At 34.1% G+C, this 27,213-nt stretch overlaps 1 protein-coding gene across 4 annotated transcripts in view; it reads right to left on the reverse strand.

Annotated features, from left to right (window-relative positions):
* The window catches only part of LOC138309095 (uncharacterized), a 206,746-nt gene that overhangs the window by 52,381 nt on the left and 127,152 nt on the right, over positions 1–27,213 (reverse strand). For all 4 annotated transcript variants that reach the window (XM_069250234.1, XM_069250232.1, XM_069250235.1 and 1 more), the window contains 21 exons: positions 27,010–27,088; positions 24,744–25,010; positions 23,822–24,142; positions 23,141–23,302; positions 21,805–21,899; positions 21,158–21,281; positions 20,134–20,309; positions 14,799–14,922; positions 13,525–13,866; positions 12,758–12,907; positions 11,445–11,834; positions 10,604–10,750; positions 9,917–10,246; positions 9,122–9,205; positions 7,258–7,635; positions 6,367–6,483; positions 5,144–5,254; positions 4,132–4,263; positions 2,039–2,260; positions 1,443–1,553; positions 620–769 (listed from right to left, as the gene is read on the reverse strand). In XM_069250234.1, coding sequence (XP_069106335.1) covers positions 620–769; positions 1,443–1,553; positions 2,039–2,260; positions 4,132–4,263; positions 5,144–5,254; positions 6,367–6,483; positions 7,258–7,635; positions 9,122–9,205; positions 9,917–10,246; positions 10,604–10,750; positions 11,445–11,834; positions 12,758–12,907; positions 13,525–13,866; positions 14,799–14,922; positions 20,134–20,309; positions 21,158–21,281; positions 21,805–21,899; positions 23,141–23,302; positions 23,822–24,142; positions 24,744–25,010; positions 27,010–27,088 — 4,012 coding nt within the window. The remainder of the gene's footprint in view (positions 1–619; positions 770–1,442; positions 1,554–2,038; positions 2,261–4,131; positions 4,264–5,143; positions 5,255–6,366; positions 6,484–7,257; positions 7,636–9,121; positions 9,206–9,916; positions 10,247–10,603; positions 10,751–11,444; positions 11,835–12,757; positions 12,908–13,524; positions 13,867–14,798; positions 14,923–20,133; positions 20,310–21,157; positions 21,282–21,804; positions 21,900–23,140; positions 23,303–23,821; positions 24,143–24,743; positions 25,011–27,009; positions 27,089–27,213) is intronic.

The raw sequence follows: 27,213 nt of genomic DNA on the forward strand, positions 1-27,213 counted from the left end.
TTTGCGTTTCACACATTGATTTTAATGCTTCAATATTTATATTCACTTGTTACATCTACTATATAAACTAACCAACGAAATGTGAAGTATATGAGGGTATGACTGACACCAAAAATGTGAAGTATATGAGGGTATGACTGACATCAAAAATGTGAAGTCTATGAGAGTATAACTGACACCAAAAATGTGAAGTCTATGAGAGTATAACTGACACCAAAAATGTGAAGTCTATGAGAGTATAACTGACACCAAAAATGAGAAGTCTATGAGAGTATAACTGACACCAAAAATGTGAAGTCTATGAGAGTATAACTGACACCAAAAATGTGAAGTCTATGAGAGTATAACCGACACCAAAAATGTGACCATTATAATGTGACTAATGTTAACATGGTAACGTCAACTGATCACTGTCAAAATGTTTGTTCAATCTTGTGAATTAAATGGGTTTCCTTGGTCTAATAATACAGGACCTCAAAATGAGTCAATACTGTATATGTAAATATTAAACTCATATGGAATAGATGGTCTATATAGAGGTCAGAACATGGATATAGACAATAAATTTCATGAATAACATCTATATCTAAGAATTTACTCTAAAGTATTACAGAGTTACCTGTTCCTGGATCTGTCCTATCAGTGAGGTTCCAGCCCGGATATGGAGTCTCTAGTAGTGGGGTCTGTTGCCATGACAACGACCATGTGTTGGAGTTTGTTCTATAGAAGCACTTTCGGGGCGTATTAAATGAGCAAGAGATACCTCGAGCTGTAATAGAAAAAATATTTCCTAAATATACATGTAGAAAAGCGTATTATACTTCCTTAACAAACAGAAAGAAATATATCTTAATACATCGCATTTACCCTTCGGTATTACATGGAAGTCTCGTATAAACTTTCATATTATTATTAGCTTTTCAAAGGAGAAATTAGAAAACCTCAGTCTTTGTGAGGTTTTCAACAATTGCCAGCTTAAATTAATAATCAAATAATAGATAATCAAATAAAACATGACCAAATTGGATGTCCGTGATCGCAATGATTCAAGACAAACAAATTTCTATAAACATCAATTAGTTTTGATGTATATTGAGTAACCTTTCCCGACAAAGTTCAGGTCATAGTGTTTTAATGCAAACCAATTCATCATTTCCATAAGTAAGGGGATAAATCGGGTATTTTTGATTCATTCGAAGCGACAGTAAAAGGGACTAGAACGATAAAGCATACCATTTCTTTAAATCATATCATCATTTATAAAATATTCCGTCACACATATTACAGATTTATCTGTCCTTGCGGGTAGGTAGCGATTGTGACGTCAATTTCACATATAAGTATGACGTTTGAATCACTAAATATAGTATATTATTACGTCACAATCGTTACCTGCCCACAAGGGTAGATAACTCTGTAATATGAAAATACGGACTACTTACCACAATCGTCTTCGTCCTCCCCATTAGGACAATTTTTCATACCATTACAAATGTGATATTCACTGATACATATACCAGAATCCCCACAAGCGAGCTCATCCTCCATACAGGCTGGAAAACACAACAAAGAAAATTACTTAACCTGTCATAATGACCACCTCTGTATTACGACCACTTCCTGTCAATTGTACTATACACTATTACCGTCATTGAAAAGTTTGAGTTTCTTATTATACATCAGAATAAAGATATTGAAAGACCACATCTGCATAACAATAACGTCTGCATAATGACCACGTCTGCATAACGACCACCTGTGTATTACGACCACTTATGTAGGATCCCAAACGGTCAATCTCAACACAACTTGACATGCTTATAATGACCACTTGTCCATTAACACAATTTTTGTTTGTTCCTTGGGTGGTCTTTATAGACAGGTTTATCGTATCTATACCTTGTCAAAGTATACGTTATTATTTTAGAATATCATTTAAATGTATACACGATCAAATTATAAATATTCAATGTATCCGCTCTTGGCGTAGGAACATGTTTAATGGTTTATTTTATATACCATCTATGTTTATACGTACGTATGTCTTTACAATCTCCTGGAATTGTCTTAATGTAATCAATGGCAGCCGCACCCCTTCCAAGAACAAAAGAGGTATTTCTGGCGAATTCGAATTCGAGGAAGTACTGCCCAGCTGGTATATCAACGGCCACTCTTGACCAGTAATCAGTCAATTGGTCTAAAGACACCTCTCGCAGGACATTGGTTCCGTTAGCATTTACCTTCAAGGTTGTGTCAGTACCTACAAGCAATTTGATAAAACCATTATCATATCAGCTACAAGATACTTTACGATACACAAATTATTTACGCTATGATTGGAAATAAATAAAACATCGTTCTCAAGGTGGTATTTCCGAACTAAAGTAGGAATTAGACATATTGGAGGAAGTTTAGACTCACGAGCATTAAATGCCTATATTGTAAACCAACGTTTTTTCGCTTGCTGTTTAATTTCACAAATTTTGCGAATTTCGTGATTTTGGTAAAATTATAAAAATTATCACTGAACAATTGAAAGGAATTTGTTTAACTTCACGAACTTGTTTTGAAATGAAAACCACAAGCCAATTCACAAAAGTTAATCTCTGCGAAAAAATATTATAGCAACATAAATTGAAAGGAATTTCTTAATCTTCGCGAACTTGTTTTGAAAAGGAAATGAAAGCAAATTCGCGAAAGTTTATCCCCGCGAAAATAAAATTGCAACATATACAGTCAATCCCCCTTATATCGCCACCTTTTGAAACAGGCTCTCCAGTCAGTCTGTGTACTGTACGGCCACTTCGTATTTTGTAATATGAATAGTTCCAAAATTAAACTGATATCAAAGTAAATTTCAATAGAAGTCATTTAATAAATTTGTCAGCTTTCTTTGTGTTAAATATTAAAACCGAAATCGTATGTTCCGCTAATGTGATGGTGGATGGTGGATGGCGGTAGGCTGGTTTGGCGGTATAACAGGTGTATTTGTATGGAGGAAAATCCGTTCAGAATAAATTCATGGCGATAAGCGGGTTAGGCGGTAAAACGGGTGGCGATATAACGGGGTTTTAGGCCCTACTGTATATTGAAAGGAATTTAATACGCCTCGAAAAAAGTTCATCTGCAAGTACAGTAAAGCATTTTAGCAGTAAATCCACTGAAAATGTCGTTGAACTTAATGACGGAAAATTAGTCTATGGACATAAAAAACATCAAATTAATACAAAAATAGGCTGGATTATACTATACTCCAAATTACTAATGCACAAAATTGTCTGAAGGAGAAGGTTTGTTGTAACAGATGTCTTGTTTAATGCATTTTTTAACAAATAAGACTTAATATGGATTTTTGTATTTTTCTAACTCTATTTTGAAAATCATTAACTTATTATATGATATTTTGTTTTTGTATTATTCCTTCTTTATCTCATTTCAGCCCTATTTCCATTTCATTGCTTCCGTTTTTCTTTGTAAGGCAGGCCATATATAGCTCTTCACTGTCTCATTTATTTCTATATAACGTGTATGGCAGTGTCGCATCAATGCATTTTTTTTTATTTCATGATTGATATTAAAACAACCATGCTCACAAACCATGTCATGTTTGTCACTATAGAACAAAGATCTGTATCCCGCCAAATTCAACAAATTGTTCGAACAATAAAAGATTTTTATTTACACGACGTAAATACATTTTATGGTTTGTTATGAAAGTCTTATTGATAGATGATAAATTATCTAACAACTATTAGTTTCAAAACGTAAATCAGAATTTTGTAAATGTGCCTTTTTGTACAATTTTAATTTTGACCAATCAGGGCCCTTTATTTTGTTACCATGACGACAGAGTATTTCAAAACTGCTATTATCTTTTACGGCACACCTCATAACCCATATGTACCAATTTCCCCCAATATATAAAAATATCTTAATTCCAACCAATCAAAGTCGCTCATTTTGTTACCATAGACACCAAGTATTTCGAAAAAGTTCCCATGCTATTCAACATACTTTATCATCCCTATTTACCAATTTTCATTCAAATCTGACAAATATTTAAATTTCAACCAATCAGGGGTCTCCATTTTGTTACCATGGCAATCTGTTTTTTTTAAATCAAGAACTTACTTTCGTTTCCGTATGGACCATATACAAGATAAGACATTGTGTTGAAAAGGACACACGAAGCCTCTGTTATATTCACAATGGGACTCCATAAATAGGCACTTGAATTAGTAATGTGCGCACCCATTCCGAAATCTGAAAATAAATGGCAATTACTTAAGCTAATTACTAATCACAGGAAATGAATTCAGCACAGATGTAAATAATACTAAATAACTTCAGCACAGATGTAAATAACACTAAATTACTTCAGCACAGATGTAGATAATACTAAATTACTTCAGCACAGATGTAAAAATTACTAAATTACTTTAGCACAGATGTAAATAACACTTTACAGTTATTCAGGATTTTCCCATATTTACAGGGTTATCAAAACATTGCTAGGGAAATTATCACCATGTCATGTGATGAGGTAGTGACAGAACAGCTTACATGCGCTAGACAATCACATGTCGTGCGCGCGGCGATCATTGCTGATCACTTGATGCATTGCGACGTCCATGTAATGATAAATAACGATATGGATATGTTTCTAAACAACTGAATGTTAACCATATTCAAATGTTAACTCATATTCATAAATGAGAGAAAAATCATCAAACCTATAAATGTTTTACTAATTTAAACATACTATCCTTTGTTTCGGTATCACGGAAGTGTTGAATTTGAAATGTTTGTACTTCCTATCCGTAACAAGCAGGCCATGTACTAGGTTACATTTTTTGTTCCCTAGACCATGTCATATAGACATAGGGAGAAAATCTATATAGACTATGTTTTTTAATATAATAAGATATCTAAAAATCAAATATATATAGATATAATACACAAAACTTTGCAATTCTCTGTACATCTTTAACATATTCAAACGTTTAAAACAATATTAAATTTTATTTACATGTCCCAGTTTTCCTCTCATCTGACTTGAAGTGTAATGTTAAAAATTGCATAAGGAAAAAGTGTAAATTTTATCATTACAATATTTAGAGATAAGACAGTAAATGAAACGTACTCATCCTGTTGTCAGGAGGCAAGTAAATCGGCACTCGTTCCACATTCGATGATTTGGCATATCCGCAAATATAACCATCCTCAAAACCACAATTAAACGAAGGCTCGGGAACTGGAATAAAGTAAGTATCACATTAGCACTCTGTTGAGTGTTATCTTAATCTTATTCTGTATTTGGATATAACAGAGTTATCTGCCCTTGTGGGTAGGTATTGATTGTGGCATTATGTGTTTGCGACATCTTACTTTTCAGAGAAAACGGCATGAATTGTGCTCATAAAATAATGATGTAACGATTGATACCCACCTGCCTACCTTAAAATGCAAAGACAGAATATTTAAATTTGTGAGGGTGACCAGAATTGAGGAGGGCAGAATCAGAAGTTAGACCTCTGATTAAACATAACTATACTTATAAACAAAGTTTGAATATAAATAAGACGTCATATGGTAACAACAATACTTATGTATGCTTGTCATATGCACCCTACAACACTTTGATTACTGATCTTTATAGAAGAATACAACCCAAGTATCTAGTTTTGAATCTGGATATAACAGTTTTCGCCGACTTGCCAACCATTTTCATCTGCATTTTCTCCACTAACATATATAAAACTTGTATGAAATTCACGGAAATCCTCATTACTCTTCTATGAAGGTATAAGATTAAACTTACACAAGAAAATTTAACTTCTTTAACGCCGTTTCAGTAGTAATATGATTACTAATATTCGTGGATTTCATGTCTCGGAATTGACTATTTCAGGGGGGTTTTTTCTTCCAAAAAATCATGGATTAATACACCAAAATCTGTTTCATGAAAAAACGCTTTAAGGGTCTCAGATACATTGTATAAGAGTCGGGGTAACGGAATATGGACTATATTGGTAGCGTTAAGCTTTAATAATAAATTTTTCCTTTGTTTATGGCTTTCTGATTGGCCTTTTAATTTTTACATTCCACGATAGGCAAAAAAATCCGAGAATGGCGCGGAAACCCGACGTTATCGTGACGTCACAATAGAAACATTGACTTTGCGTATCGATTTGGAAAAAAATAATCCTTTGGAAAAAAATCAATGGAATCGTTCGTGTAAACGTATTTCATTTTATAAAGTAGCCTGGAAAATTAATTATAAGCATTGAAGTCACTATTTTTTAATTCCATCAGGTTATGAAAGAAATTTTGTTTGCAAACTGTTAAATCAACCTGTTGACTTACCACAGAAGTCGAAGTACTCGTCATCTCCTCCATCACATGTTACATTACCATCACAAGTCAGAGACATCGGGATACATTCTCTGCCCGAAGCACAGGCAAACATGGTGTCCGGGCACACTTAAATGAAATAATAAAAGTAGGGTTTGAACATGCATTAGTCTAGATATAATCTGTATTTGCATATAACAGAGTTATCTGCCCTTGCGGATAGGTATTGATTGTGATGTCATGTGTGCTCAAGCAACAGAGAAAACGACGTGAATTTCCTTCATAATATAATGACGTCACAATGGATACCTACCTGCAAGGGTGGTCACTCTGTATTATGCAATGACGAGATAGCATGTGACGGGGCACTCTGGGATAACTTGTACACAGTGTAGTGAGAGAAATGGGATGGGTAACTCAGATTAAGAATATAACGAATGGCCAGTGATATAATTTCCAAGTAGTTAAATATCAGCTAGTCAACAAACACAAGACTTGTTGAATGCCAAATTATTACTGTATTTCATTTTAAAATTTAACATCAACCACTATTACAATATTTTCCCTACTTATGAAATACATTAAACTATTTATATGTCCAGATTGTATACATATAGCACTTTCCATTTGGTAAAATAGTCATCAGAAATGCTATTGGAGACAAATCCTACATCAACATATTCAGCATTTGCGTATCACAGAGTTATCTGCCCTCGTGGGTAGGTAGTCATTGAGACGTCATCTGTTTGCGAGCGTAACGTCATAATTTTCGGAGAAAACGACGCGAATGGTGCTCACAAAATAATAACGTCACAATGGAAATCTATCCGCAAATGAGCTCGGTAATATACAAAGACAGAATAATGCAAGTGTATGACAATTGAAAGAAATTTCAACACTAACCGACAGGCTTACACTCCCCGGGGGTTACTGTAACATTTTCTATTCCGTAGTTCATGTCATATACGTCAGTTGCTACACCTATGTAAAACCTGTGGTTCCTGAGGTCAAGGTCACGGACTTGGATGGGCAACCATCTACTTCCCTTCTGCCACCCGGTCTCTACTTTAGTTTCATACACTAGCCACCTCTCGCCGGTATCGAGCGACTCTTGATACACGCTCATACTGCCTTCTTGTGAAGAATACTGGTAATGGTTTGTCATCATGTACTTGAATTCCAAACAAGAGGAATTGGTCTCCATGGCAACAGGGGGTGATGCCACCAGGCTCATCTGTCGTTTGGTATTCCAAACGGGAGTTTGCAGAGATAGAAAAGATCCTGGAAATAAATATATTAATAGAGGCATGCTGTGTATTCTTTGTTTTATTTCCAGTTGACACGGCTTCACCTTGAGGTGCAAATTTAGATTTTCTGCATATGGCAACACCCATATGCAGAACAAGCTTCCAATTTTAAAACATCTTATCTTTTTCTATCAGCTAAAAAAACGATAAACCTACCTATCTCACGAACATACATTTAACTTTAACTTTAAGGAATCAATTAAATTAAAATTCCTCATGGAGAAGCATTGGAGAAGTCAGGAAAAAGGGTTAAAGGTTAAAGAACTCTCCTTCATTTCCGTCAAGCTTTCCTATCGGGCTTGTAAAAGAAAGAATTTTATCAATAAGGCATGCTCTTGAAACTAGGCCCTGAAAAGTTTCTAATGCATTGAAATACATCATATATCAAATTTAACAATCAAATATAAATATATAACATCTTGTTTTTAACAAAATAGAAAAATTGATGAAGGGAAAAACATCAGTCTGCAATCTTGTGGTCAGTAGCTCAAACCCCTGAACCTATTTGATTTTTTGTACCGCACATTTAAGTACACAATCTACTTATTTCACAACTGTGCTACAGAACAAACTTTGTAGAATACAACAAAAGTGGAAAGTAACAAAGAACCACTATATCTTATTCGACTGAAGGTCTGTTAACAATTTACCTCAATAATTGTCGTTAATGCTCTGGTCTTTAACCGCATTTATATATTTCTACTGTATATAAATAGATTTCATATTTAGTTCACATACATGCATATGGTAAACAACTATAATTGCCCGTCATTTTGAAATAAGTTTGAAGAAAAACGCGACTCAATTCTCAATACATAAAAATTACGTGATCTTCTCAACGCACATCTCGTTGTTTGTATCTTTTATAGTAAAACCAGACAAGTTTCGGAATAAAATGTTAAACATTTTACAGAGAAAATAGTAATTTGGTTGACGCTGCGACGTCGCGAGACTGCATTAAATGGCTGCACTTGCAGTACAGTCTCAGGCGACATGTGTGCAATGCATGAGACCCGCCAGTATTATACCTGCAGGTATGAAAGACAGGTTACTATTTAACATACACATGTAGATGAATATGTTTTATTTTGGTTTCTTCGAAATATCCTAAACGTATTCAGTTCAAATGAGATTGTACGAAGATTTCATAAAAAACGAACACTTATCTAAGATCCTATATATATACATTTGCCTTGCTTACATAGCAAATAACAATCGCATTGATAAACATTCAAACGATAACACATTTTGATTTTTTATCGATAAGATTTTTCGAATTGCAGTTTGTTATAATTTTGAGATTAAAATAAATCTTTATTCTTTCATAATCCTAAACACTCGTCACATACAACCGCATATAAAATATACATAAGACATACTCACATAGCAAAAAACCATCGCATGAATATACATCAAACTACGTGTTCGGTGAAACAAGCTTGATAGACTTGGTTACTAACCTGTCCGATCATGTTGTATGGCCCAATCGTCGTCCATCCAGAACCCACAGTCTCCATCATCAAAAGTGCAATTGGCCGAAGTTTCTAAATCATGTAAAAATGCTTCATAAGCTATGGACAGTATGCGTATGTATATAATGTGTTTCTTCTTTGTTTTAAGGAAAATTGAGAGATAAAGTTTCAAGTTACACTAAAACATGGTTACAATGAGCCTCTGGAGACCAACAAAATAACTTCGTTATAAGCATAGTTCGCTATATACAAATCTCAGATATCTTATATGATAACCTAGACGGGTATGAAAATCACGTGTTTTACTGTATATGTGCCTTATTTTCCATAATCATGAAGCATTAAGAGGAACTGTTGATATTTTATTCACCACCAAATGCTACGGTCATTTTGTAATTTACAATACTCGGAATAATTTGGCTTTACTTTTCAATCGTCAAATAAGAAACCGAAATTAATATCAGTAATCATAAAAGACTTCTTCAGATATGTTATAGGTAAACATACATAAAGCATAAAAATAAACTATACATTGCATACAAAGTCGTTGCAAATGCTTGTAGAATATCATATATCAGGATACACCAGGACAAATTGAAACTTTGTTTGCGGTGATTGAATTTCGCGTTAAATGCCCAGTGATGATTTTGGGGCAATTTAATTTCGAGATTTACTAGTAACATGTAGAAGGGTATATTGATTTGTGATTTAACCTTTTTATAACGGCAATTTTTCTTCTTTTAAAAGAGAAACGGCTGAACTAGTATACATATCCGTATTTACCTGGACAACCATCGTCATCTACCCCGATCCAATCCACAGCAATATCTCCTCTAGGCACATCACCTCTCTGTGCAGCAATGAACATGTCCTGATCCGAATTCTCTTGCAGCACCATACAATGTGGTCTCCAAGACGAGATCAGAGAGTCACTTTGTTGTAATACATCAACCTGATCACCAACCCCGACGAATAATGTAGAATCACTATCATGGAAAAATCGGTATTCCATATGTATGGATTGTCCCGCTTTGAAACCTTTAGAGCTAGTAAAGTTGACAGAAGACATGTCCCCTGGTTCACCGAACGACGCGTCAGCGAGCATCACATTATCTATAAAATAAATTTACAACAAAACTTATAATTAATTGGTCAACAATTAGAAACATGTTAGTACATTTATTCAGTGTATTACTAAACTCACGACCAAGACATTATCTATAACCTAACATCAATACAAATATGTGTTATATTATTTAATAATTAGTAGAATTCAACCAATACACTTTGGAATGTTTGCTAATTTATTGCAATTTATTAAGCTTAAGAGATTACCTCGCTGATTTGGCATTTTAAACCTAGAATCAACATTAATCTATAGTATGATTTAAATTTCTCAGTAAAATCTTATTAATCAACAATGAATGCGAGATATAAATCTATCGAAGTATACATGAGCATTAGGATTACCTCTGGATTTCCCGGTAGAGTTTAATAACACTGAGTCATTAATATGCTCCGCTCGCCAAACGTAACCTTCTTCTATGCAGGGATAGACCTCGAAATCACACTCAAACAGGTTCTCAAAGTCACATACTCCGGTCTCGACTACCCCCTCTGTAGGTAGAACACATTGTATTGATAAATTGGTAAACATTTAGTCATCCATAATCGCATTATTAGACATCATCAAATTTGAGCGAATATGTAACACATATATGTAGACGCACGTGTACACGGGGCTGTATCAAACTTAAAACACATTCTAGTAATGAAATAGATGATGAACTGTAATATTATTGGATTCCATGATGCCTGTTATTTGTAAAACCTATGCTATTGTTGTTCTTTACTAATTCTATCACCTTGGACAGCTGCCAATGCGCAGAAAATTGGCCATGCATTTGAGTTTATGCTTATACTTTTGAGACGAACACCGAGTGCGCGTCCAGAGTCTGAACTGAAGATGTGTATTCGATAAGTATGGAATCTTTCTTGATATTTTTATTTAAAGATTATTGATCGTTTACAGAGTAAACTTATCAAGAATCATTTCTTCCTTTGTATATTGACTTTTGTACTTCTCTCATTGTTGTTAGTTGGAAACAAAATAATTTAATTAAGACAGTCACTATATTTCCATTATCTCTATCTATACAATGAAAGTCCAGTAAAGCGAATGACCTTTTCAGCTCTCTTGAACTTCATTATACGCGAGTTTTATTGTACATTTGTTTTTTTCAGCAATGGAGCGTTGTTGAATGCATCACTCACTCCATGAACAAAGGAATCTAAATAGATAGGTACTTACTTTTGCAAGGGTATCTGTTAATGTTTACTTCATCCACATAAACGTAACTGGGTGTGTACATCTCGCGGACTCTGTGTATAAATACGACGGAAACATTTCCCGTTATTGATTCCAGACTTGCACACACATAACTCCATTGATCCGACTCTGATTGGACTGTCTCCAGCATTCTGACAAGGCCTGACTTGTTGGAATGGATCTGACTTAAAGTCTCATTGAATTGGATATCATCTCCATTAAGAAGTCCCACTTCGAAAATTGAGTTACCGCCCTTGGCAAAGTAGAAGGAGAAACTGTCATAATTGGACGCATCGAAAAACGGTGTGACCAGCCATGCTGATGATCCCGTCGGTAGGTAAGCATAATCAGCATACGACATAAATGCAGACCCTGTAAGTAGAGTTATATTTTTTAAAATATGTTTTCATGTTATAAGGGTAAAACATTCCGGTATGTAATTAATTGGTTAACAAAAGGCCCAAGGGCCTTAACGGTCATCTGCTTACCTTGACAATAATCGTATAGGAAATTGATTAGATATAGTGTCATGGTAGCCATCTTCGATTTATGATAATTCAGAGATCATTTCATGCAAGTTTAAGTTTAACTTAAGAAGAAGTTCAAAATACTGTGTCGGCCATCTTGGATTTGAAATTACAGTCAAATCGCATAAGTAGTACATATGAAGAAGTTCAAAGTACGTTTACATCATTGAGGCTGTGGCGGCCATCTTGGATTTCTGATCGACCCGAAAAAATAACAACACTTTGTCGGGACCATGTCAGGATCATTTCATGCAGTTTCAGCCAAATCGCACATGCAGAACTTGAGGAGAAGTTCAAAATGTGTTTTCAAGATGTCGGCTGTGGCGGCCATCTTGGATTTCAGATCGACCCGAAAAATAATAACGCTTTATCGGGACCATATCACAATCATTTTCTGTAAGTTACAGCGAAATCGCACCAGTAAAACTTATGAAGAAATTCAAAATACATTTTCAAGAAGGAGGCTGTGGCGGCCATCTTGGATTTTCGGATCGACCCGAAAAATAACAACACTTTGTCGGGACCATGTCAGGATTATTTCATGCAAGTTTCAGCTAAAGCGCACCGGTAGAACTTGAGAAGAAGTTCAAAAAGTACATTTAAGAATTTCTGAATATATCGTTGGTGTGAATTCACAAAATCAGTGAAAAAGCGAATGTAGCCGCAAAAATTATCAGTTATTATACAGCAATGACTTCCATTTATAATCAATGATTTCAAATGCCATAATAATTTACAAATTTTGTTAATATATGTAGTTTTACAAACCGCCTGACTCCTGGAAGTACCACGCCGACACATCCTTATATGGTGGCCTTGCTATTGTCTGGGGAAGTGTCCAGTTAAATCCAGTGCTATACTGGTCAGTAACAGACACATAATCACACCGATCCATGTCAAAGTTGCATTCGATTACTCCTGCAACAAAAAACACATTCACAATTACTTCCTATATACAGAAAAAACACATTTATAACGAACGCGCTTACAGCAAATCTACATAAACGGTATAACGCAGTAATTGTCATTCCCCATCATGGAGTAACACGTGTATAATGAACTATGTTCGTAACGAAGTGCCAATGGTTCGATATAACCGTATTTGCTACATTCGCAAAAGTCATTTTCACAAGAAATAAAGTTCTGTTTATGATATGTAATATGTGAACTGTACAAAATCCTAAAAGTTCCTCAACAAAAAACGTGTCAATTCTTGATTAAGAATTATCTTTAAAATCAGCGTCAACCGATGACATACTTCATCATTTTTCTGTTGATTTGTGATTTGTGCTCTCGTTACAGGTAAGCTTCTTCCCAGCATGAACAACTTTTGTCTACCCATTTCCGATTGTATCGAACATCACAGAAGTCATATAGATATTTCTCTTCTGAACTTTCGACCTTAAATTTTACTTAAAAACATTAAACCAAATTTTTGAATTGTACTAAGGAATTATGCTTATTTATATCTGCACTGATAAATAATTTACAAATTTTCGTATTTGCACTAAAATCATTGCGTTTATAGTACTAACCTGGACACGGTTCTTGCATCAATTTCACTTCATCAATCGCAATATCACCGAGAACTCCGTCACCACGAGTGGCGCTAAACTCAACAACAGTCCCATCAGGATACTGTGGAAGGTCGATACAGGACCGTCTCCATTTGTTTCCATCTTCCCCTGATTTAGACCAGATATTTGTGACGTTGTCTGACGATACAAGATTAACACCAAGGCTACCGATATGCTTTCCGTACATGTGGTGGTAGAATTGGAGGGCCTGGAATCCGCTATTGATGGGAGGGAACGAGGCTGTGGCTACATCCCCCTTGTAGCCGAATGTGGCGTCCACGTGCAAATAGTACCCGGAACCTAGAAAACAAGAAACGTGACGTTTAAGTAGAAATATAATTGATTAAAATACATTTCATAGTCAATCAAAAGACAACAGGAATTGGACAAAAAAAGCTATCATTTTTGCAAGGAATCGGTTTACAAAGTGTGTATACAATGTGTGTAGTGTTAAAGTAATACCTTTTTGAAATTAATTAATAATATTTTCAAAATACTGTCAAATACATTCATGTGATTAAGGCGATTATGGCATTAATCCAACATCACAGTAGAAGTATGATCATGAATATACAAGTACCTTAACCTTTATATAGACCATTTATTACACACACAAAAACGCAGAATATACGTACGAACACAAAAAGACCCCCAAGTTATGTACAAAATTAAAAAAAAAAAAATACCCTGAGGAACACTGCAGATAAAATGAGAAAATACATAGCACAAGACATTTGGAATTTTTTGCAAAACATCTGAAAAAAACAAAAAACTGTACGTTCCAGTTTAGAACGTCCACAGTGTTTGGTTCTATCACCAAACAACAATGCCACTGTATATATAGTGTCTATAGAATGCACAAGGAGCGTTTGACCGGTGTCATGCATAAAAAGTACCCCCCTACCAAAAGGTATCCGGATACTTTTTATTCCTGCATAAAAAGTACCCCCCTTGCATAAAAAGTACCCCCCCCTATTAAAAATGTTCATCTTCCACATATTTTGTCTAAATATGGTTGAATGTAGTTACAGCAGAACTGAGGACTGCAGTTATTGGTGTCAGTGACCAAAACAGAGAAATCCCCACCCCAGGGCAATTTTGTTTTGTGTATTTCAACAAGTTTGGATTAGCGAAAATCATTTCACACATACACTGGTCATTAGATCAAATAATATATCACTGTCCTACACCAGATTCAAGGGGAGAGAGGCTTGTACTTTACAAAAGCATACCTGCATTATAACTCCCTGTTGACGGCACGGGTGTGTTATATAAACAATATCCTGGGTACATATGTATGTCGTCCAATGCAATATCACTTTCGTAGCCATATCCAGTTCGTCCTTCAATCTCGAGCTAGATACAAAAATAATTCGTTGCTTAATTAGCATTCTCCATTGACATTGTTTATGTTACATGAAGTGTAACATTTAGTTCAGATATGAGAAAGGTTTTAATAAACAAACTCTGCATAATCACATTTGTTTAAGTTATTACTGTAAGTTCATGTGTGTATCATTGAGTTATGTACGCAATAAATTTCGTATTGTCTAATCAAAACATTGAGTTAAAAAATATTTTTAAAAAAATACTTGCAGCTAGGCTCGAACCCACGACTCACGTTTCACTGATCTGCCGCTCTACGGAAAGAACCAAAGGCAAATTCCCTAGCGTGTAGTTAGAAAGCGACTTTATTACAACATGCAATTAAAACCTGTCACAGAGGTATTTACCTATTATATGGATGAGTGATCTATCTGTGTATTTGTAGACTTACAGCTGTTATATTGGTTACAGAAGTATTTACCTTGTAGATGTTTGGGTGATCTATCTGTATATTTGTAGACTGTCAGTTGTTATATTGGTTACAGAAGTATTTACCTTGTAGATGTATGAGTGATTTATCTGTATATTTGTAGACTGCCAGTTGTTATATTGGTTACAGAAGTATTTACCTTGTAGATGTATGGGTGATCTATCTGTATATTTGTAGACTGCCAGTTGTTATATTGGTTACAGAAGTATTTACCTTGTAGATGTATGGGTGATCTATCTGTATATTTGTAGACTGCCAGCTGTTATCTTGGTTACAGAAGTATTTACCTTGTAGATGTATGGGTGATTTATCTCTATATTTGTAAAATGCCAGTTGTTATATTGGTTACAGAAGTATTTACCTTGCAGATGTATGGGTGATTTATCTCTATATTTGTAAAATGCCAGTTGTTATATTGGTTACAGAAGTATTTACCTTGTAGATGTACAAGTGATCTATCTGTATATTTGTAGACTGCCAGCTGTTAGATTGGTTACAGAAGTATTTACCTTGTAGATGTATGGGTGATTTATCTCTATATTTGGAAAATGCCAGTATTTATATTGGTTACAGAAGTATTTACCTTGTAGATGTATGAGTGATTTATCTGAATATTTGTAGACTGCCAGTTGTTATATTGGTTACAGAAGTATTTACCTTGTAGATGTATGGGTGATCTATCTGTTTATTTGTAGTCTGCCAGCTGTTATATTGGTTACAGAAGTATTTACCTTGTAGATGTATGGGTGATCTATCTGTATATTTGTAGACTACCAGTTGTTATATTGGTTACAGAAGTATTTACCTTGTAGATGTTTGGGTGATCTATCTGTATATTTGTAGACTGTCAGTTGTTATATTGGTTACAGAAGTATTTACCTTGTAGATGTATGGGTGATCTATCTGTATATTTGTAGACTGTCAGTTGTTATATATGTTACAGAAGTATTTACCTTGTAGATGTATGAGTGATCTATCTGTATATTTGTAGACTGTCAGTTGTTATATTGGTTACAGAAGTATTTACCTTGTAGATGTATGGGTGATCTATCTGTATATTTGTAGACTGTCAGTTGTTATATATGTTACAGAAGTATTTACCTTGTAGATGTATGAGTGATCTATCTGTATATTTGTAGACTGTCAGTTGTTATATTGGTTACAGAAGTATTTACCTTGTAGTTGTACAAGTGATCTATCTGTATATTTGTAGACTACCAGTTGTTATATTAGTTACAGAAGTATATACCTTGTAGATGTATGGGTGATCTATCTGTATATTTGTAGACTACAGCTGTTATATTGGTTACAGAAGTATTTACCTTGTAGATGTATGGGTGATCTATCTGTATATTTGTAGACTGTCAGTTGTTATATTGGTTACAGAAGTATTTACCTTGTAGATGTATGAGTGATCTATCTGTATATTTGTAGACTGTCAGCTGTTATATTGGTTACAGAAGTATTTACCTTGTAGATGTATGGGTGATCTATCTGTATATTTGTAGACTGTCAGTTGTTATATTGGTTACAGAAGTATTTACCTTGTAGATGTATTGGTGATCTATCTGTATATTTGTAGACTACCAGCTGTTATATTGCTTACAGAAGTATATATTTACCTTGTAGATGTATGTTACCAGTTGTTATATTGGTTACAGAAGTATTTACCTTGTAGATGTATGGGTGATCTATCTGTATATTTAAAGACTGTCAGTTGTTATATTGGTTACAGAAGTGTTTACCTTGTAGATGTATGGGTGACCTATCTGCATATTTGTAGACTGTCAGTTGTTATATTGGTTACAGAAGTGTTAACCTTGTAGATGTATGGGTGATCTATCTGTATATTTGTAGACTGTCAGCTGTTATATTGGTTACAGAAGTATTTACCTTGTAGATGTATGAGTGATCTATCTGTATATTTGTAGACTGTCAGTTGTTATATTGGTTACAGAAGTATTTACCTTGTAGATGTATGAGTGATCTATCTGTATATTTGTAGACTGTCAGCTGTTATATTGGTTACAGAAGTATTTACCTTGTAGATGTATGGGTGATCTATCTGTATATTTGTAGACTACAGCTGTTATATTGGTTACAGAAGTATTTACCTTGTAGATGTATGGGTGATCTATCTGTATATTTGTAGACTGTCAGCTGTTATATTGGTTACAGAAGTATTTACCTTGTAGATGTATGAGTGATCTATCTGTATATTTGTAGACTGTCAATTGTTATATTGGTTACAGAAGTATTTACCTTGTAGAGGTATGGGTGATCTATCTGTATATTTGTAGACTGTCAGCTGTTATATTGGTTACAGAAGTATTTACCTTGTAGAGGTATGAGTGATCTATCTGTATATTTGTAGACTGTCAGTTGTTATATTGGTTACAGAAGTATTTACCTTGTAGATGTATGGGTGACCTATCTGTATATTTGTAGACTGCCAGCTGTTATATTGGTTACAGAAGTATTTACCTTGTAGATGTATGAGTGATCTATCTGTATATTTGTAGACTGTCAGTTGTTATATTGGTTACAGAAGTGTTTACCTTGTAGATGTATGGGTGATCTATCTGTATATTTGTAGCCTGTCAGCTGTTATATTGGTTACAGAAGTATTTACCTTGTAGATGTATGGGTGATCTATCTGTGTATTTGTAGACTGTCAGTTGTTATATTGGTTACAAAGGTATTTACCTTGAAGAGGTATGGGTGATCTATCTGTATATTTGTAGACTGTCCGCTGTTATATTGGTTACAGAAGTATTTACCTTGTAGATGTATGGGTGATTTATCTGTATATTTGTAGACTGCCAGCTGTTATATTGGTTACAGAAGTATTTACCTTGTAGATGTGTAAGTGACCTATCTGTATATTTGTAGACTGCCAGCTGTTATATTGGTTACAGAAGTATTTACCTTGTAGATGTATGGGTGATCTATCTGTATATTTGTAGACTGTCAGTTGTTATATTGGTTACAGAAGTATTTACCTTGTAGATGTATGGGTGATCTATCTGTATATTTGTAGACTACCAGCTGTTATATTGGTTACAGAAGTAGTTACCTTGTATTTGTATGGGTGATCTATCTGTATATTTGTAGACTACCAGCTGTTATATTGGTTACAGAAGTATTTACCTTGTAGATGTATGGGTGATTTTTCTGTATATTTGTTGACTACCAGCTGTTATATTGGTTACAGAAGTATTTACCTTGTAGATGTATGGGTGATTTATCTGAATATTTGTAGAATGCCAGTAGTTATATTGGTTACAGAAGTATTTACCTTGTAGATGTATGGGTGACCTATCTGTATATTTGTAGACTGTCAGCTGTTATATTGGTTACAGAAGTATTTACCTTGTAGATGTATGGGTGATCTATCTGTATATTTGTAGACTACAGCTGTTATATTGGTTACAGAAGTATTTACCTTGTAGATGTATGAGTGATCTATCTGTATATTTGTAGACTGTCAGTTGTTATATTTGTTACAGAAGTATTTACCTTGTAGATGTATGGGTGATCTATCTGTATATTTGTAGACTACAGCTGTTATATTGGTTACAGAAGTATTTACCTTGTAGATGCATGGGTGATCTATCTGTATATTTGTAAACTGTCAGTTGTTATATTGGTTACAGAAGTATTTACCTTGTAGATGTATGGGTGATCTATCTGTATATTTGTAGACTGTCAGTTGTTATATTGGTTACGGAAGTATTTACCTTGTAGATGTATGGGTGATCTATCTGTATATTTGTAGACTGTCAGCTGTTATATTGGTTACAGAAGTATTTAATTTGTAGATGTATGAGTGATTTATCTGTATATTTTCAGACTACCAACTGTTATATTGGTTACAGAAGTATTTACCTTGTAGATGTATGAGTGATCTATCTGTATATTTGTAGACTACCAGTTGTTATATTGGTTACTGAAGTGTTTACCTTGTAGATGTATGTTACCAGTTGTTATATTGGTTACAGAAGTATTTACTTTGTAGATGTATGGGTGATCTATCTGTATATTTGTAGACTGTCAGTTGTTATATTGGTTACAGAAGTATTTACCTTGTAGATGTATGAGTGATCTATCTGTATATTTGTAGACTGCCAACTGTTATATTGGTTACAGAAGTATTTACCTTGTAGATGTATGAGTGATCTATCTGTATATTTGTAGACTACCAGTTGTTATATTGGTTACAGAAGTGTTTACCTTGTAGATGTATGGGTGATTTATCTGTATATTTGTAGACTACCAGTTGTTATATTGGTTACAGAAGTATTTACCTTGTAGATGTATGGGTGATTTATCTCTATATTTGTAGACTACCAGCTGTTATCTTGGTTACAGAAGTATTTACCTTGTAGATGTATGGGTGCTTTATCTGTATATTTGTAGACTGTCAGTTGTTATATATGTTACAGAAGTATTTACCTGGTAGATGTATGGGTGATCTATCTGTATATTTGTAGACTGTCAGTTGTTATATTGGTTACAGAAGTATTTACCTTGTAGATGTATGAGTGATCTATCTGTATATTTGTAGACTGCCAGTTGTTATATTGGTTACAGAAGTATTTACCTTGTAGATGTATGAGTGATCTATCTGTATATTTGTAGACTGTCAGCTGTTATATTGGTTCCAGAAGTATTTACCTTGTAGATGTATGAGTGATCTATCTGTATATTTGTAGACTGCCAGCTGTTATCTTGGTTACAGAAGTATTTACCTTGTAGATGTATGGATGATCTATCTGTATATTTGTATTACGCCAGCTGTTAGATTGGCTCCCACTTGCTGTCCACTCCGTATTGTACCATGTCTGATATTGTTCATAGGTTCTGATGCTGAGAGTCCCCATGTCATAGCCATACATATGGTAATTGATTGAGAGGCAGTATCGACCTAGTAACAAAACAAAATGTATCATATATTATATATCTATATATATATATATGGTCATTTTGATTCATACATCATGTATCAAAATAAATAAATTATTTTATGGTTTTTTCTGTGTTAATTAGACATATATATACATGATTAGACTCCAATTCTTGTAAAAATGATGAGTTTCGTTTATGCTCTGTCGGCGGTGGAGCATCGTTAATTAATTGATAACCTAAAAGGAGAGTATAGAACAACATAAATATCTATACATACACTGCATTAGATAAAAAATATCTTTTCTTTAATAATTGGATTTATTATCTCCCCTTGATTCAATGCTAAATTTGTACAGCGCGCGATAAGTGTTTTGGCTGGAAAATGTCGTTCACGCACTTTCGCCCCCATGAAAATTTTGAAAAGTTGGCAAGTATTTACATGATTTGTACTAGATATACGGTATTCTACTCATTACAACTAGTTTATGCTTGCTCCAAATATGAATTGAAATGACCATTTTATACTGATGACAATTTATTATAAAGAACGATCAAAATTCTTTGAATATAACATGACAAATATATCAACACAGTTTACATCTTGTGGTGGCGATTTCACAAAATTACACAACACCGTGAACTAGTTGAAAACAAGTTAGTTGTCCAACTATAAAGACATGACATTCAATTTTTCTTCAATATAAGAAAAGCAAAATTGTATTTTATTTCTCCGTTAATGGAGACAAGACAATCATGTGATGTCATACATTGTAACGCTCGGTCATACTACAATATTTATGGCATGGGCATATGATTTGACGGGCCAGAATTTAAATTGTATATTTGTATATTACAATCAGTACTGACCTCTGAAGACGAAATCACTTTCCATGATGTGTGCTAAGTTATTATTTCCAGAAGCTTCTGTGTACGTATAATACTCTCCTTGATAAGCTGAGATAGGGCCAGTATTACTAGATGGTGTAGACCCCTGAAAAAGAATATATAATTAAGTTATATCAAAGAATATTAATAATTATTTCTTACTAATTTTGGTACAGGAGTTGTGGAAAGTCGATACTTGTAAACATGTCTTCATTTTAAACTGGTCGCCATAGAAGTTACAATTATTGCCGAACAGAAGTCGGAAAGTTCATGACCCGTTCTCGGAAGAGTTCTGACAGACGTTACGTAGTTACGGTAGTCACATGACATTCTCAGCAACGACGTTACAATGTCGGCTAACTTCGGTTTGTGTGACTACATGAGAGCCACCTATACGTTCAATATTTATTTGTTTTTTTATCAACAGTTTCTGAATCATTATCGCTCATCTTGACTTCGATTTAGTCCTATCTCTGCATGATTTACAACCTGATTTTTTTCATCATTCTTCTAAATCATGAAAAAATAAGACATATACGGATACTTGGACTTTAAGAATAGTTAGAAAATAAGTAAAATAAAAATAGATAATGATAACAATTACTATTTATGCTTGTCACGATACATACACTTATTACTCTCCAAAGGCGGGGCGTGGAAGATGAGTTTGTCAGGAAACACCTTTCTCCTGGCTCGAACGTGCATAAACTACTCAATGAATTACCTGTAAATAAACAAACAATGTAGTATTTGCAGGAATCAAAGCTGGACATCTAAAAAAAATATTAAATTAATTTAATGTGAAGTTTTTAAGCCTTATACTGCAACCTAGAAGGAAAAGAACCGAACCACTTTAATATTCAAAAAGTTTGAAGTTTATTTAACAATTATGTCATATATTTTGCGTTATTTTCCTATTTTGTTAATCTGTTGAACATGTACACATATTTTTCTATATTAATTTGCGTTTTAATAAACGTTGTTCAATCTAAAATAAAAGCTGCCTTATCCATATGGACAAATATATAAGAATAAACTCCCAGGTTGGAATTATCTCCCTTATATTAAAGATCACACCATATCATTTGACAAAAGTAATCCATATGGACCAATGAATAAGAATTTTCTTCCTTATATTTTAGGTCATACCATATCATTTACAATCGATACTAATCCATACGGACCAATAAATAAGAATGATCTACCTTATATTTAAGGTCACACAATATAATTTACAATCGATACTAATTAGTACGGACCAATGAAAAAATAATTATCTCCCTTATATTTAAGGTCACACAATAGCATTTACAATCGATACTAATCCATACGGACCAATAAATAAGAATTATCTCCCTTTATATTTATATATTTAAGGTCACACAATATAATTTACAATCGATACTAATCCATACGGACCAATAAAAAAAGAATTATCTCCCTCATATTTAAGGTCACACAATATCACTTACAATCGATACTAATCCATACGGACCAATAAATAAGAATTATCTCCCTTATATTTCTGATCACACCATATCATTTACAATCGATACTAATCCATATGGACCACTAAAAAGGAATTATCTCCCTCATATTTCAGGTCACACCATAACATTTACAATCGTTACTAACAAATACGGACCAATAAATATGAATTATCTCCCTTATACTTAAGGTCACACCATATCATTTACAATCGATACTAATCCATACGGACCAATAAATATGAATTATCTCCCTTATATTTAAAATCACACCATATCATTTACAATCGATACTAATCCATACGGACCAGTAAATATGAATTATCTCCCTTATATTTAAGGTCACATCATATCATTTACAATCGATACTTATCCAACTGGACAAATAAATAAGAATTAGGACTTCAAGAGTTATTTCTTGTTATTTTACTCAGTCAGAAAAGCGGTTCCAATACAGATGAAGGAAACGTGTACATACCCGGCTGACTAGCACCACCCTGTGGTCCTGTTTCCTCTGTTTCTGTCGTACCTTGGCCTCTCAACCATTGGAACTGATTTTCATCATGCGAACATTTACAACTCGTAGTGACACCACACCGGAATATTTCATCAAATCCACATGATTCGTAACCTATTCCGACTGTAATATAATTTATCATTGAAATGAAATGTGGAAACTTGAACTTATGAAGTCACATGCAGTTTAAAGTACATAAAGCAGAGTCATTGCCTTAATGTGTTTTATTCTCAAAAACTAATTGTCTATGTTATCTGTTACAAAATATAATTTGTAATTCTAATTAAATCTGGAAACATGAACTTACAAACAGTTGAGATAAATTCTGTTAATTTGCTTTATAAACTTAACTATTTGCATATTCCATCTGAGCTCGGTTATGTGATTAGCTTTTTCTTTTGATTAGTAAAATTTTCAATTCTGATTTGCTGTGAACTCTGTGATTATATCTGAGCAAGTAAATAGAGAATGAGATACTTCAGAATTTCAAAACTTTTCTTAAGCTTTTTTCAAGAAATTATTTTATCTTGATTTGAAAATTGCCGTTACACTGTGATTAGTTTAATAATCTTAACAATCTGAACAACTGAGCTCTGTAAAATACAATGCAATATTCCAATAAAAATAAGAAAACAAACTTACATGGACATTTTCCGTCGGAGAGTGCCATATCGTCAATAGCGATATGACCCATACTGGAATGTCCGGTGATACCGGTCAAGGTCACAATCATAATTTCATTGGGTGGTAGGTCGATACAATAGTAGTACCACTCGTTGCCTTGACTACCAGAAATTCTCCAAGACCCGGAACCAGCTGTGATATCAAGTGATCCAACACCTGGGCCGTCCATATGTATATAGAACTCTACCTTTTGTTGACCTCCCGACAAAAATCGAGTTGTGCTTAAGTCAGAGCTGTCTGATTCCGATCCAGTGTCGTCGTAGTAATACATATATGTGCCTTAGAAACAATGATTGACACAAATTACATTATTGTATCAATGTGTCTTTAAGCGAGGTTAAACAAAGTTCTAAACATAAACGTAGTAATAATAGGTTTTCATTACCATTAAATGTAGTATACAATGTATTATGTATTTAAAATCCAAACAATTGTGTCAGTTTAGCATCAAATGATGTAATAAATCAATCAGCATATACTTGACAAACAAATAATAGATAAACATTTTCTCGAAATTTATACATGTTAATATTAGACTCACGGGCTTATACTTTTTGAATAGAGATATCATTCCTTTTTCTCTATCTATCGTTTGATCATTAGCCTATCGAGCAAGACGTCCCGATTTAAATTCAACCTAGAGCAGTAAATTGCACATGCGCTCTGATACAATTTGCAATCATAATTTTGCTTCTTGTCTATATAGTATAAAGATCTTGTTAACTTATAACTAGCACCAATATCACATGACGACCCGTCCAACAGATATTTATTGTACCTGCCTATGTTGCTGAACACGAATATTTGGATAACTCAAACTCTTACCATGCCTCCATCGAATTCGAGTGAGCAAGGTTTGACTTTAATTAATTCTACATACCTGTACCGGTCGTGTGATCCTGCGGCAGGTTAGGATAGTTGTACGGTTTATCGTAGCTGAACCGCCAATTTGTCACATTGTCCAGGGGACTTAAGGAACAATTCTGTGTATGGTAATCATAGTAGCTGAAAGTACAGTTGAGGTTGCCTTTGCCAACAGTCGGTGGCGTGGTGGTGATGTTAGCTGTAGTTGGACGGGCTGTACTGTTGTCGTGCGTGTCGTTATATTGAGGAAGAGGTCTACCAGAACAATACCCCTGTTCAGAGCCTGTGATAACATTTAATTGTTTGTTAATTGGTATGCTGAACAACAGGAGGAGGAGTGAAAGTCCATTGATGAAATGTTAATATCGAAAATGTGAAAGAGTTCATCATAAAACTTAAACAGCTTTACATTTTTGTGTAATTTTCTCTCGTACCTACAGGTATAAAACTGGTTTATAGCATGCAATGCATACTTGTCGTCTGACGCTGTATTACATGACTATTCATGTAACACAACCTGTGATATCACTGCGTCATCAAAATTATTAATATATTTGTAGGTGAATTTTAACTTATGTTCAGAAACTAGACTATTTTTTTTTCTATAAAGAACACAAACAAGGGAAATAGGATTAGGATAAAAGATCAGAGAATTACAATGGCGTTTTTCTCATCTTAATTGTTAAACTATAATAAATATATTGATGGATATGTATTCCTTGTTCCATATGTGAATATAAAGTATAGGGATATTTTACTTTCGAGATCATAACATTTTGTAAAAACCGAGGCTTGAGCAGAATACCGTGATCCTTCATAACCACTCATAAACGAGATATTAATGTCAAGCATTTACTGACTGTAAAGCATAACATTTGAAGCACAAAAACACTATTTCATGAGATATATTTTTCGTCAATTTGCTGGTATTTAAGGATGGAAGGGCCCTACTACATGAAATTATGTGAAAGAAATAAAGGCATCAACCTTGAGTAAGTCATCTTTAAATAACGACAAAATGGTCTGCCTTATCAAGATGTTTTGTTGTGGGAACATTTAATTGAAATCGTATTACAATGTGTAGGTGTTGAAATAGATATTAAATTCAACTCATCATGAAATAAAATGTAATTGTGTTTATCGTTCATTTACACTTATAACAAAATTATGAAAAATTATATACTCTGTTTAGATTGAAATGATCATGATCGTCTGGGTTTGTTTGTGCCAATCTATGTTATATACTTATCTAATAAAGCCCCTCAACAATAATTACATGTATGCCCAAACCACTGTTGATATACTGTAAATCCGTAGTTAAACAAATAGTTATTGATTTGAGTTTTCACAATATTGACTTTGTAAACGAGACTAATTCATGTAGCATGTGATACCAGATAACGTTTGTTTCTATTGTTTCTATTGGTGATGGAATGATGTCAAAAGATGATATCTAGCGATAGCATCATTTTAGCGGGAAGATAACAAATAGTTCCATTCAATCACCACTGGAAATATAAGTCCCGCACAAACGTCGTCGGATATCACGTACGTAGTACCTGAATTAGTTCCATTGTACCTCCTTCCCTGATGCAAAACTGAAAGAAGAACAAGCTATGACGTGTATATGTTTCTACGATGTCAGATTTTTTTTTCCAGCCAAAGGCTCTAGAACTCTGATGGAGACTAATCGTTTTTTATTCAATTAGGGTTTTGGAAAGACAACTCCGATGGTAAATACTATTCTGTATTTGCATATTACAGAGTTATCTGTCCTTGCGGGTATGTACTGATTGTGACGTAATGTGTTTGCTAACGTATCATCATTGATACTTTTCGCAGATAATGTTGTGAATTGGGCTCATAATATAATGACGTCACAATCGATACCTACCCCAAGGGAGCTAACTCTGTAATATGAAAAGACGGAATATTGAAATCACATGATAAAAACAAATGTTTGCTGGCAAGTAAAATTAATTGTTAAAACTAGCATGACGGCAATGCATCTAAATTAATGAAGTTATTTCTATATGTCGATGTACTCCTTTTGCCAATGGTACCCAAATCATGCTCAAAAATAATACAAACTAAGTTGAACATGTAATGTTTGTTTGCTGGTTGGCTGTTGATTTTTTACCGTCCTATGAAGTCAGGGTCGCCAGGTTGAGGAGTGCCTGAGAAAATCCATCGACCTCGACCCAATGGTTAAACCGTTAACTAAGCGAGAATTAACCTTGTGGTATATTTTGCTATCCGATGTGTACCATATAAACACTTACCACAGGCTCCAGGCATCAGATAGACACTATCAAAGGCTAGTAGAGAACCATACGAATCCTTGAAGCCCTCGAAAAATAGCTGCAAGATAAAAATATCACCTTATGGTAAAATTACATGAATGTTGATCAATTTGACACAAACGATCATTGCAAACTCGTTCGCCAGTAACGGTTCGTTTAAAAAATAAGTTTGCAATTCTTACA

This window comes from Argopecten irradians, chromosome 15 (assembly GCF_041381155.1).
Source record: "Argopecten irradians isolate NY chromosome 15, Ai_NY, whole genome shotgun sequence".
NCBI lineage: Eukaryota > Metazoa > Mollusca > Bivalvia > Pectinida > Pectinidae > Argopecten > Argopecten irradians.